The following is a 13,955-nucleotide window of genomic DNA, read 5'->3' on the forward strand; positions in this document are numbered from 1 at the left end:
GCACTTTTTCGGGCAGCATGTGGGCAACCGCCACAATTCGACCTCGCAACGAGCCGGAACTTGCAAATATAATTCCACGGAGTGTCTTGCAAATAATTGATAACCAATTTAGAAAAGGTACTTTCGAAATTTTGCTCTACCGGTGGCAGGGTATTGATGCGATGCGATTCGATGTGCGATAGTTTTTCCTTTTTGCGTTGGGGATAGACACACCTTGGTAGACGCTCGAGCTGGATTTACCTTGGGAGGCCTGAAGCTGTCAGTGGCCAGGCTCGGGGGCATCTTATGTAAAAACATTTGCGAATAATCCCGACCGATCGACCCGTCGCTGGTGTGAATTTGCTGGTTTTGCAGGAGTTTCTGCGTAGATAAAAGTAGGTGTGCGATATTCCTAGCCTTTTAAATACCGCCGTCACTAACATCTGGTTTACTCGGGATTCTGGGATCCATCTCTCCCTCTAGGGACTTTAGCGCTCTGCTCTAGTGTGTGTCGCTATGTTGGCCGTGCGCCCGATGCTGTCCAGGGCCCTGTGCCTGCCTGCGGTGAATGGTACCGTGCAGGTGCTGCCATCGGTTCGCTCGAAAGCCACCCTGCCGGTGGTGGAGAAGGATAAGCCGGAAAAGCTGCCGTACTCACCGTTCGGCACAAAGCAATCCAGCTGGGCCGACTGGACGGTGGCCCGTCTAGACGACGTGCTCAACTGGGGTCGCAAGGGTTCGATCTGGCCGCTGACGTTCGGGCTGGCGTGCTGCGCCGTCGAAATGATGCACATTGCCGCACCGCGCTACGACATGGATCGATTCGGTGTGGTGTTCCGTGCATCGCCCCGTCAGGCCGACGTCATCATCGTGGCCGGTACGCTGACCAACAAGATGGCACCAGCCCTGCGCAAGGTTTACGACCAGATGCCGGAACCGCGCTGGGTCATCTCGATGGGCAGCTGCGCCAACGGCGGCGGCTATTACCACTACTCGTACTCGGTTGTGCGCGGTTGCGACCGTATCATCCCGGTCGACATCTATGTGCCTGGCTGCCCGCCCACCGCCGAAGCCCTGCTGTACGGTGTACTGCAGCTGCAGAAGAAGGTGAAACGCATGAAGACACTGCAGATGTGGTACCGCAAGTAAGCGATGCCGGGATGGGAATGAGCGCTGTCGTCATTAGGTAGGACGCGCGTGCGCTGTGCTGTGGAGGGTTGTAGATTTTAGAGTATGCAGAGAAGAAGAAATGGAGGGAAGGCGAGGAGTTCAAATTTCAGTCAGACAAAAAGGGTCGGCGATGCGACCACCAGCGGTGCATCTTAACGAGAGGACATCCATCGATGTATCTCCTGGACACCTTACGAAAGGGGAGATGGACTTGGGGACCAGCTGATCGTACGAATGGACCACGACAACTGCGAACCGATCATGAGGTGTTCAATATCCCCCCTTTGAAGGAGCTGCACGTTTCGCCGAGCCATGTATGTTATATTATATGAATAAAACGAGTCCGTTTCAACTAACACTATTGCACCGTTGTTGCGATGTCAGATTTGTTCATATTATCAATAGTTGTCTAAATTGGGATACGCTTGTCACACCATATTGTATAACTGTGCTCAAAAGCCCCGGCGTGGAAATGTTTTTCTTATCGTTGCGGGTAGCCAGTAAAGCCAGTAAAACACAAGAGAATTCCTGGTTTTCGTTATATTTAGCAAGCCTTTCTCTCCACTCCATGCCAGCTTTGAAGCTTGTTTTTAAAAATGCAGCAAATCAAGCAGAATATATTCCAATGATGGCGTTGGGATACCGATGTTCCTTTTGATTTTGATTGGAAACATGCTGGAAGCAATGCGATGAAACAGCTTAACTTGCACAAAACAGACATAAACGGTAAGAAGAAAAGCCGACGGCGGTTGATGTCCACACTTCCCGCACCACACCGATGGCATCTCCTAGCTGATAGCTTACATTACCCTAAAACTAGTGGTTATATTATGCTCTTAACGTTAATATTGATGATCTGTTTCTTTTGTCATATAAAGTAGTAGATATATTAGATGGGTTTTTCTTTCTTGTTTTCGTACTGCCGATTTCGTGAGGCTAGAGTAATAAATTAGCTACTAATCACTAGAATTTGCGCGCATTGCATTGATCGATAGGGTCAAACCAGGTTTCGGGAGCGTCAAAAGTTGCCGTACATTGGGAGCGACATCTTCGGGATCCGCTCGGTGGCCAGTGGCGATTGCTGGAGCGGTTGCTGCCCCTCTGGCTCTGGTGGCGACCCGATACTGCTGCCGGTCTCGCTTTGGCCAACCGCGCCGCTCCGCTTGAGAGCCCAGGACGAGACGGGAATGTGCGGACCGTTGCCAATTGGCGTTGGACGATCGAACACGAAGGTGCGTTGACGGGCTTTGGTGCTGGCCTTCACAACCGTCGGCTTTATACCATTCTCTGCTGCAGGTGCTGTTTTCGCAGCTGCTGCAGTTGCCGCTGGTGATCCTGCTAGTTTGTTTTTCATTTTCTCGTACGGTGCACCGGGCGTGGTACGAGACTTTTCCCCGACGATCCCTCCGCCCGGCCTACGCTTACCGAGTTCGCCCGATGCAATCGATGGGCGTGCGATCTTTTGGTGCACTGACAGCAAAGGGGAAGACACGGTCTTACCACCTTTCAATCCAGCATCGCCTGGAAAGGTCGGAGGGCGAAATAGCTTGCTGTTGGCCTGGTGCGGGGGCGCTGATACTGCCAAAGAGATACCCGGGAGGCACGATTTTCGGCCACCTTTCAAGCCGTTCACGGACCCAGCGGAAACGGTCCCATTCATTGGTCGCGCTGGAGTGCCATTGCTGTCGCATGACCGTACCGGAGATGGGGCACCGTTTAGACGCCGCTTACCTGCTTCCTGGACTACTGGTGGCTTTGGCTTATGACTTGGCACCGTTATGTGGGGCTGTTGTCTAGTGGTGGTGGTTCGATAGCCGGCTGGCTTGTCCTGACCGACCTGTGCCGATCGTTGGGTCGCTGCAGCTGGCTTCAGTTTCTGTTGCGAGGAAGCGGCGACCGTACCACGACCGGTATACGGGACCGGGATCGAACGATGTTTCACAGGGACTGTCTTCGCGATCGATGAGGTTGTAGCAAGCGGTTTCAATTGCTTCACGAGATGAGGAGCCCTTCTACTGCTGACGATATCCTAGAGAGACGGAAAAAGAGAGAACGAGAGAAAGAGAGTGTGTGTGAGTGATATTGCAATGTATGTGATCGGGCCAATTTAAGCTTACCTTCGCTGTAGTCGTGGGAACGCGGTTCGGTTTACTGTCGGTCTGGTCGATCGTTTCATCCGTAGGCGAGCTGATGGATTGTCGATGTGCATCGTCAATCCGATCCTCTACCACCATCTCCACGGTCTGATCCGTTCTGAAGTATTCCGTGTGCGATACGAGCCGCTCGGTTAGCCTTTCAACGGACTGCAGCATCAATTCCGGGTCCTTATGCTTTTCGATGGTAGCAGTCGCCGCCAGTGCTTTTATTACTAGCCCCTCCTCCTTTGATTGCTCAAACCCATTCGCTGCCGGCAAAGAACATTCCGCCGAGCAGGAGCGTAGATCGCCTCGGGTCACTATTGCCATTGTCGTCGTCTTCGCCGGTACCCCGAGACCTGCTACGGCCGCGTGGCTGTCGCAACTGCCAGCGATGCCGGAGGCGACGAACGGTTGCTGCAGCAGCTGCTTCGGTCGCTGCTGATGCTGATTGAAGCGCGCGTTCGTTGATTCGCTGGTGGTCGCCACCAGGCTGTGGTCGGTGCCGGGTACGGCGACGTTGCAGCTTCTGCTGCTGATGAAGCTGGTGCAGTGTGGATTGCTGTAGTAGTTGCTGATTATGGTGCTGGTGGTAGTGATGTCGGCGGTGTTGGCGCTGTTGATGGCAAACGATTGATGATGATGATGATGACGGTGCGTTGGGGCCGGAATGTTCGTGCTGCACGGTGGCCTCACTGTCGGTTCCCTCTCTCCCACCGTCGCCACCGCCGATGAGTCGCTTAAGTTGAAGCTGGTTGGCTGAAGATTTGCGCGGAGCCCTGCTACTACGCCTGCTGATGATTCGCATTCGGCACCGGCAACCGATGACATCACAGGCGTAGTTTGCACGTTTTTTGACAGCCTCTCATCGTGAGTGGGCCGCCCCGCGAGTAGCAGCGGCAGTTCGGCGGGCGGCCGTGGACGCACCTGCTGCGCGGAGTGTGAGAAAGTAGACGGGCCGGCATTTTGCGGACGACACCGCACTGGTACCGGCGCTACATAGGAGGAGTCCGACGACACGGCCACCTCGCCGCGCCCCGTACCCTTGCGCTGCATACCAGCGTAGATGCACTCGGTCAGCAGCTCATAGTCATCCTCGTGCGGCTCCGAGATACTTTCTGGTGGATCGGGATCGTGGTGCTGTCGGTTGTTGTCACCAGTGCCAGTGTTAGTACCATACAGCATGCCAGCCTGAAACTCGTACCCTGTGATGGGACCAAGTTCGGTCATCATGCAGGCTCCCTTCATGCCCGACTCAATCGCCTGCTCAAGCAGCGAATCGTTAGCTGGATCGTTCGCGAAAATCGAGTCTATGGAATCGATAGAGTCTCCATCGCCCTCACCATCGATGTTTGACTGCTCCGGTGGCAGTGGCAGTTGTTTCCTCTTCTCCTGCTCCTCTTCCTGTTCCTCTTGACCGGTGACGATCGGGCGGGACACAAGTGTCTCAGAAGCGACGCGCGAGGGTACACCACTTGTTTGCGGATCGATACACGGGAAGTGATAGTTTGGTGTGACCCCGGAGCGGTTCTGTTGCTTCGAGCCGATACCGGCAGCAATCGCTTCGTCCAGCAGGTGATCATCGTTGTCAGATTCAAGCGAGAGCGAGCTTAGCGAATCGTTTCCTCCCCGCCGGTGCACGATCCTGCAACAGAATAGAAAGCGTAACTGTAATACGGGAGTTAAGTGAGTGCTGGCCACTGCAGATGCAGCATGCCTTCCTACCTTTCACTATCGTTAAGGATACCAGCGTCGGAGCCCACCGTCAGCTCGGAGAGCCCCGATATCGTTGAGAAGTTGCAGGGACTGTCCTCAAGCTGGTACCGGTTGCACTCATCGTTGGAGAGCACCGGCAGTGGCAGTGGTATCGCTGCTCGCATCATCCCAATCGGATGCTCCTTCTCCACCAGCTGTAGTCGGTCCCCGCGTTGCAGTGGTTCGGCTGATAGTTTCAATTTCGGCATTCCACTACGAATACATTCCTCCAGCAGCAGATCGCTCTGGTCGGCCGTCTCGCCCGTCGAACTACTGTCATCGGAGTCCGAGCCGTGGTCACGCAATCGCAACTGCTCGCCACTAGACTGGCGGCTGCGTAGCTTAGGTTCGCTCGCATGGTGATGATGGTGGCGGTGCTGCTGCTGCAGCTGCAGCTGCTGTATCCCGTTTGATCCTTTGATACCGAAGGGAATGCTCGGATGAGACTTGCGTGCCACTACGCTGCTCATGCCAATACTGATACAAGATGCTAGCAACTCCTCGTCGGCACCCTCGTCCGAGTCTCCGTCCGAGGCAGGGTCGCACTCTTTCTTCTTGCGCGCGTCGGAGTCAAACGTTATCGGTGCTGCTGGTATGGTAGCCGAGCAGAGTGGATTGGGCAGTTCCGGTGGTCCAGTCTGCTGCCGCTCCCGATCATCCTCGATGCTCAGGTTGCTGAGGCTGGTCGCACAAGAAAACAGAGCCGGTGTGTGTTCCACCTGGAAAGTGACGGTCGTAGCATCGGCGAAGTTGCTCACCATCGGCAAATGCAAACCCTCGGGAATCTTCGGTGTGTGGTGCTGGCCAATGCCGCCGCTGACACCACTGACTCCATTACCACCACCTGCACCGACAGCAGCTGAGCCCACTGTCAACGAATTGATGGCCTCCGGTGGCCGACACTGCGAGTTCCTTGGCGAATGGTCAATGGTTTGCGTGGGAGAGTCCGGTAGCTCGGACGGCGAGATCACACCCGACGCCAGCCGGCTGAACTCACTCACGATCGAGCTCTTGTCATCGGTGCAAGCCGGTTCCGCGCTCGATAGCGACCCCATCGAACTGGTGCGCGAGAACATCAGTGGCGTCTCGTCGGCGGTGTTGAGGAAGGACACGGACTTGCTACCGGGACCGGTCACCACCGTTTCGACCACTGATGCTGCACCACACGGTACACCAGCAGCAGCGTCTGCCAGCGTTACTACCGCCTGCTCGGTTGCCTGCTGCACGCCAACGACGTCGACCGGAAGCGCTTGAGTTGTGCTGCTCGGCGTTCCGTCCAATGCACCAGCAACCGATGCGTCGACGGTACCCATCACCGTCACCACGCCCTTATTACTCTCGCTGACCAGATCGACCAGACTGAGAGAGGCGTCACGGCTAAAGTCGGGTGTTCCTTCCTCGCAGTAGTTGTACGGTTTGTCCGGGGTATTGCAACCAAGATCCTCACCCACACGGTCTATCGCAGCAGCTGATCGGACGATTCGGCGAGTGGCGCCGGATTCGGTGGTTACCATATCACCGGTGACAGTACCGACAACCACCAACACACTGCCACTACCGCGCTGCATCGCTATCGGGATGGGGTTCGATTTTGGAACGGAAGGAGTGGCGGCGCCGGTGGTGATCTGGGTGACGTGCGCTTTGCTGGGAGTGATCGCCACCGAGCGCAGGTCGCTCATTGAGGTGGCGCTCGAAATGATCTGCGGTGTGCCCTCGGTGTAGTAGCACTTGACCGAATCCTCCGGGATCAGCATGCCAACCACGGTGCCGCTGCCTCGACCGTACGGCGGTGCACCGTTCTCTACGTCCTCCTCTTCCATTGCTTCCTCCCGCTCCTTGGCCTCGTCGGAATCGAATTGATTTTCGGCGTAGCGTAGCGAGTAGTCGGTCAGCTGGTCGATGTCCGTTTCCTGGTAGTCGTAGCTGGACGACTGCTGATTGAGATCCACCACATCCGACAAACCGTAGTTGATTGGCTGTTCGACCGGTTCCCGATCCGAGCCGATCGGATCGCTCTCGTCATCGTCTTCGTCCTCCTCCGATCGTACCAATCCGAGACATGGATCCTCCGCCTCCTCTTCCTCTTCATCCTCATCGTGTTCACCCAACTCGCTTCTCCCTGCAGCACAGCGCTTCTCTCCGATGCTCTGCTCCTCCTTCTCACCAGCGCCACCGGTGCCCTTCTTGATGCCGTAGTATGCACATTCGAGCTGCTCCTGCTCCATCGCGCGCTGGCGCCGCACGTTCAGACAGGGTAGTTCCTTTTCCTCGACAGCTGCTACTCCTGCTGCTGTTGCCACTATCGCGCTTCCGGTAGGGGGCTTCGCGGGGTCGAGGTTGTCACCGGTCGCTGTTGCAAGCATTGCCCCCATTGGTTCGCTCGGCCTCACCTGCTGTTGCAGGTTGCGCAACGCGAGTCGGGAGCCGTTGGAGATGATATTGTGCTTGCTATAGATCAGCGAACGCAGCATTGGTATGGCGCCATTGTCGCGCAAAAACTGCTGATCCTCGGCACTGCCGTTCGATAGGTTACCGAGCGTGCCGCAAGCATTACTGACCACCGTCAGGCTCGGTGACTTGAGCTGACCGAGTAGCACCTTCAGGCAGTTCCGACCGCGCAGCACCTGCCGGTAGCGCTCGCTGTGCGCGATGTGATTCGAGATGTTGCGCAGAATCCCGCCAGCATTCTCGACGATCGCCATCGTCTTACTCGGTGCCTCGTACGTCAGCAAGCCGGCAAAGAACTCGATCGCACCGTCCACCTCGCAGATGTGTGCCCGATTGTGGGCGCAGTGGTTCGACAGATTCCACAGCGCAGACAAGATGGATTTCAGTGTGTTCTCGACGGTACAGCGCATTGCGGCCTCGGTAAGAATGTGCACCGTGCCGATTTCGGCGAGCGTTTTCTTCGTCACTGCATCGGCTCTCCAGGAGAGATTACGTAGGACCGATGCCGTCACCTGGACGAGCTCGGGGCGTGCCAGCTGAGCGACGAGAGCTCGCATGAACTCGCGGTTCGCGCACAGCAGCGCTTTGTTGTTGCCCTGGCCGAAAGTTAGGTTAGTCAGTACCATGCTGGCGTAACGCCGCAGCTCGATGTACATGCTGTTGGGGCTGGAGCTGGTAGGATCAGCAGCGGATAGCGTTCCTTCGGTGACGGTGGCTGGTGCGACAGCCGTGCTACTACCATGCCCTAACTGGTGGTCTAGTTGGATTAGTGTGGCGATAGTTTGCAACGCCCCGAACTGACACATGGCTCTTCGGTGGTCCTCGTCGTAGCTGATTTTGGCCAGCGTACAGATCGCCTGTATCGGACGACGTTCCTGGTCGCCCGTTCCGCCCGCACGTGCTGCAACCGATACCTGTACGCCCGGCCCTGAATCCGAATTAGTAAGATGCTGGTGCTGTTCCTTCAGTGTTTCGGTATAATCGATCAGATGGTCTACCAGGCGGAGGACTTTGAGTTCACGGCGGGCCACCGTACCCTCACCATTCGCCCGAATCACGTTGATGAGGGCGAGCCGCGCATTCCGGCGCGCCTGCTCGTTGGGATCGTTGTGAACGATGTGCACCAGCACCGGTACGCAACCGGCTCGCCGAAGAGCCGTACATTTCTCGTCGTTGCGCGACAGCTCGAGAAACTTGCTAGCCATCTCGGGCACGTTCGGCGAGCCGAGCATGGCTAGCAGCGAGTACACGCACTCCATCTTCGGTCCCACCTCGAGCCCGGCTACCGGATCGTCCATGTATGTTGGTGGCTTGTGATGAACGCGATTTCCAGCGGTTCCGGCTCTGTGCTGCCGCTCTTTCAGGGGCCACGTACCACCAAACGGTGAGTCGGTACGGCTGCTTGCATTCATGCCTGGAACAGTGCCACAGGAAGCATTCATTGGCAGAGCTGCTAGTGGGACACTGCTAGACAACGAATGGTCGACACCCTCACCATCTGCGACCGTTGCGACCGTATCATTCACCACACGGTCACAATGACCGAGTGACGGATGCTCCTCCAGTGGCGGTGGTGGTGGTAATGCTGAGTAAATCGATAGGGTATGACAGTGACGCCGTTCCAACACCAGCTCGGCTGGCGGGTTGTTGTCGTAGTCCAGAAAGTGTGGCTTCCGGACCAACCGATCCTCGCCGAGCGGATCGTCGAAGATGTCCAGCTCTGCCATACACTGTTCCAGCTCGCGCTCATCCAGGCAGCTCCCCGCCGGATGCCCAGTCGGTGACTGGTTTCGTAGCGATCCGGTTCGCTCCCTCTCCATCGCTCCCGTCTGAGACATGCGTCAGGCGGGCTACTCCTGCTGTTGCAGCTACTTCTACGGTGCTGTTGGTGTGTTCCGTTGCGAATCTGTGCACGCAGGAGTTGCTGGCCTCCCCCCCCCCCCCCCCCCCCCCTCCTTATGCTTTGGCAGTGTGAAGCTACTGATCACGAAAGACGGTACCAGTGAAACAAAAAAGTCGAGCGAACAGCGCCATTTGATGGTCGATCGGCCAGTTGATGGGTGTTTGCTACCACTTCAGCTCCGGATGGTGTTTGCTACACAACGCTCCTGCGGCCACCCACCACCCTTTGTCGGCAGGAGCCTGCAGCAGTGTCCTCGGTCGTTTGGAATTGCTAGAACAGCAACGAAGCGAGTGAATAGGAGATTAACCGGACGCGAGACCTACCCGCACCGCACAAGCCCCTTACCAATGCCTTACCTTCTATAAATCACACGCACAGCCTGGTACGCGTCCAATATGGACTCGGGAGTTTTGCTTTCCACAAACCCTGCTCAATAATTGGCGTTTTGGCAAACGCCGCGAAAACAATCTCGGAAGCTCGGAACACTCGAGGTGATTACAGGGACTAAACAATCGTGCAGCCCATAATTACAGCTGCAATCGTCCAGGACACAAAACACGGTAAGGATTCACCACCTCCCCCGACAGAACGGTTATGGGTGAAGAGAGGTATCCTAGAGCGTTTTTGCACCGACCACCAATACCACCGCAGCGGCGCACACACGCCCAAAAACCCAATCGGGAGGATAAATAATGCGGCCCTAACCCGACACTTTTGTGACCGCGATGCGAGCGCGTTTAATTTCTGCGCTCTTTTTCACGGGCCAAAACGATAAAAACGAATTCTACCCCTAGGCGAAAACGATAAAAACGAAATCTACCCCGAGGCGAAAAGGCGAAAAGGCGAAAACGAGGCGAGAATGAACTCGAAAATGAACAAAAATGAATTTGTCGCCTGACGGGAATAGGCACCTTAAATTGTACATATTATTTTTGGCTTTAATTATTTTCTTCTTTTTACCATTTCCATTTTATTTTCGAGTATTACAAATATGAAATATGGTACATGGTTGGTATCATAGGAGGTAATAGATCTGCCGACCAGGAGGATAAGCCATAGACAAAGCAAATGCAAATCTTCTGAATCCTTGCAATTAATACAGCTTGTTTGTATTGCTGCACTAGCGCGAATTTCAAGGCTCACTATTTCGGATAGACGAGGCATTCATTCAAAACAAGCAATTTGAGTGAAAAATGAAGACAAGTCAATGCTCATGGTGTACCTATACTTGTTTTACAAATCATTACCTATACCCAAATCAAAGCCAATGATGTGTGCGCCACGTGGTGCTGAATATTGCGGATCCCGTTTTTAAGGAAAGCCGCTCGGAATATCATTTTATTAGTTGCCTCATTGCTGCTAAAGGTCAGTAATAGTAGTAGTTGAGCATCGTTATTTCACTAAATCGCACTAATAGTGTGCTGCTGCCGTCGTCGTCGTCGTCGACGAGTTGTGGTACCCAGGGGTATGAGTATTCCAAAGCGAGAGTATGTTTTGGCTGTAGGGTGGGAATAGGGTCGCGATCGTTCGTCGGTGTGCGACGGCGGATCTTAATTGTGAGAACATTGTAACAACTAAAAACTCATGCTAGAGGCAGTAAGGAAAGGAAGGGAAGGTAGTAGGGAAGTACAACAAAATACAATAACGTATGGCATCCGTTGGGTCAGCGCGCATGGCGTTCCTTGGCGGCGTCTGGGGTCTCAATCGTTGCACTGGTTCGTTTCGCGCTTGATCGGCCACAGGCTGCTGAGATTGAGTGTCAGCATCTGGTCCGGTTCGGTGGCCGGTTGCTGAGTGCCGGCGGCCGCCGCTGCTGCTGCTGCCGCCGCTGCCGCTGCTGCCACTGCTGCCGCTGTCGTCGCGTGCCCACTGGAGGCATTGGCAGCAGAGGAGGCGACCGCCAGGTTGGTCGCTTCGAAGGAGGCCCGGGTGGCGGCGAGCGTCGCCGCTAGCTTCATCGTTTTGTAGTCCTTGCGAAGGTGCTGCCGGATCTCCGTGTGGCAGTGCTCGTTGTTCGTGACGATGATGTCGCCAGTATCGGTGGTGGTGACGCGCGCCTTGCAGTTGTACTTTCGCGACAAATTGCACTGCCAGTACTTCTTGTCCTTGCGTATGTACTGAATACCGAACGAGTGGCCATCGTGCACCAGCAGCGGTTTCCCGCGCTGGCTCAGCATGAACTGCAGCCGCCCCTGGAACCACTTCTCGCCTGGTGCCACTATAAAACGAGCGAGAACAGGATGGGTAAAGGGAGGTTATGGTACATGATACAATAGTGACCCCTTCGCTGACCTCACTTCAATGACGTGGATGCATATTGTAAGACTGAGTGTGTATGCGCGTGTGTGTGTGCGCTATGGGTGATCGAGAGATAACGTTTGCGCAGGGACAAGATGTCCGTTCTTCTCCAAGGATCAACGGCTTTATCGCGGTGTCGACTACCATATCAACAACAAACACCACAAACAGCGGCAGTAGCGGCAATAACAACCTAGGGCAACAGAGCGCTGGCTGCCTGCACGCTCTCTGGCGCAGGATACGACAGGTTTTCGGTTCGACAGGAGCTAATCGAGCCAAGATAACAGAGCGCTCGAGCTCGAGCTGGGAGGGTAAGAAGATCACACGGAGCAAAGGAGATAAGCGCATCCTCCGATACAACGGATCTCCAGTTACAAGTCACCCGGCATTGCAATAAACAAACAAACACACACACACACACGCACACACACGCACTCTCGCTTCCAACCTGCTCCGTGCAGTGCTATCGCTAGTCCGGGGTCTCCGGGGTCTCGGGGATTTAGCAGAGTGTAAACGCTTCTTCACTTCTCGACATTTGTCATCATTCGGTGACCCGATAGCATGTCCTTTCGGATCCACTAGATGCACCCCTCTCCCATTCATTTTCCCTCGCTCTCTATCGTGCGACAGATAAGACGTAGCCGATGATTAAGATGTTGCTATAGCAGCTTGGCTGAAATGAAATGCTATAGCAGCTTGGCTGGCCTGAAATTGTTGATAAAACCTTCCTGGCTACCCTTTTCCTCCTCCTCCTCCACCACCATCTCCCATCCCACTCACCGTTAGAAACGGCCGCAATTCAGGGATCGGCTGTGGTAACATCGATCGAAGTCGATCGAAGTCGAGGAGGGCGCAAGCGAGCGAGCGAACGAGCGATATAGATAGAAAGATAGTGCCATTGGGGATGGATGTTTGTGTGGTGGAGAGAGAAGGAAAGATGGGATTCAGCACAGCAAAGCCTAACCTTCGCCCCGATCACACGATGCCCACCACCAACGGACCACGAGCCCCCCTCCCCGGCCCGAGCACCGAGAGGACCAAGAGCAGATCGTAGCTCACAAAGTCACTTATCACCGTAACAACCACGTCGCCAAGAGGTGGGGGGGTCGGGCCGTTTGGGGAGGGTATACATCTTTTCCCGAAATATCATCGGCCGGGTGCGGCGACTCGATCATGACCGATCCTCATGGGTCATGCCGTCACCCTCACCACCCAGCCCCCCCCCCCCCCCTCCCACCCACTTGGTGGACCGGCACGCATCCTCTGTTCTGCTATCACCGTGACAGCGGTGGTAAATGGGCAGTAAGAAGAGGAGAACAGGAGGGAGGACGGGGCGCATTGATTAATCTCGAGAATTTCAAAATTTCGTCCCCATCCCTGATCTCTCTCTCTCTCTCTCTCTCTCTCTCTCTCTCTCTCTCTCTCTCTCTCTCTCTCTCTCTCGTTCTCTCTCTTACACTCTCTCGCACACTCCTTTTGCCGAAAATCAAACGTTGGAAGAGGAGATCCGAAGACTAAAATGGGGACGGGGCGGACGTTTAACGAACGCGACACACACACACAGACACACACACACACACACACACACACACAACCAGCATAACAACGGCAGCAAAACGGCAGCAACAACAACAACAACAAAAAAAGCTGGAAAGAATAATATTAAGAAATGGAATCCGGAGTGAAAAAGTTATTATCAGTTCGGGTGGCGAGGCCCCGGGATCGATTGACGCCGTGCTGAGCAACGGTGCTAGTGGTGGTGGTGGTGGCTATAACGACATCGAGTACAGCACCAACAACCGGAAGGCATCCACCGATAAGCGTAGAAAACGGTGGAGAGATCTCTTCACTGCGCGCCGACCGATCGATCGATGATGCTGCGGGATGCTGAATCGACGGCGACGGCGGTATCAGCGAGCGAGCGCTGCTGGTGTAAGCTGTGCCACTAGCGCTAGTGCCCCTTCTGCCCCTCTCCCTCCTCCCCCCCCCCTTCCTCCATCCCACCATCCCTGGCTACCGTACTACTAGCGAGCGAGCGGTTTCCAATGTTTAATCTTTTCTATCTCTACAAGCAACGTGTCGCGGTTAGTAGGGCCCCTTATTATCGGTGTGGCCATCGGTGTGAGAGCGCGCGCTCGCGCCCTCGTCCCTTTTCACCTTCCCACCTTCGTCTCCTCGCGGGCTGAACGCGATGATGATGATGATGCGCCGCGAGCGAGGGAGCGAGTGAGGGAGCATGCGTTATCCTTTTATCAGGCAGTGCGAAG

The 13,955-nt window shown here is 55.2% G+C and overlaps 3 protein-coding genes across 4 annotated transcripts in view; 1 reads left to right on the forward strand and 2 right to left on the reverse strand.

Moving 5' to 3' along the window:
• The first annotated feature begins 217 nt into the window (after positions 1-217).
• Positions 218-1,510, forward strand: LOC125954446 (NADH-quinone oxidoreductase subunit B 2-like). Of its 2 annotated transcripts, none has more exons than XM_049684803.1 (2): positions 218-374; positions 463-1,510. In XM_049684803.1, the coding sequence occupies exon 2, from the start codon at positions 496-498 to the stop codon at positions 1,126-1,128; it is 633 nt and encodes a 210-aa protein (XP_049540760.1). In that variant the 5' UTR covers positions 218-374; positions 463-495; the 3' UTR covers positions 1,129-1,510. The 2 variants fall into 2 exon arrangements, with proteins under 2 accessions (XP_049540760.1, XP_049540770.1); XM_049684813.1 differs by having other exon boundaries at positions 472-1,510.
• Positions 1,511-1,562: 52 nt separating this feature from the next.
• LOC125954436 (uncharacterized) lies at positions 1,563-9,406 on the reverse strand. The gene is made up of 3 exons (XM_049684791.1): positions 5,010-9,406; positions 3,267-4,929; positions 1,563-3,178 (listed from the first exon to the last, which is right to left on the reverse strand). Exons 1-3 carry the CDS (start codon positions 9,323-9,325, stop codon positions 2,168-2,170), a joined length of 6,990 nt encoding a protein of 2,329 aa, XP_049540748.1. The 5' UTR covers positions 9,326-9,406; the 3' UTR covers positions 1,563-2,167.
• Positions 9,407-10,674: 1,268 nt separating this feature from the next.
• LOC125950232 (sex determination protein fruitless-like) overlaps positions 10,675-13,955 on the reverse strand; it is a 6,651-nt gene continuing 3,370 nt past the window's right edge. Inside the window, exon 3 of the mRNA XM_049678062.1 lies at positions 10,675-11,608. Within this exon, the coding sequence (XP_049534019.1) occupies positions 11,091-11,608 (518 nt within the window). The 3' untranslated portion in view covers positions 10,675-11,090. The remainder of the gene's footprint in view (positions 11,609-13,955) is intronic.

The sequence above is a fragment of the Anopheles darlingi genome, chromosome X (assembly GCF_943734745.1).
Source record: "Anopheles darlingi chromosome X, idAnoDarlMG_H_01, whole genome shotgun sequence".
In the NCBI taxonomy this organism is placed as follows: Eukaryota; Metazoa; Arthropoda; class Insecta; order Diptera; family Culicidae; genus Anopheles; species Anopheles darlingi.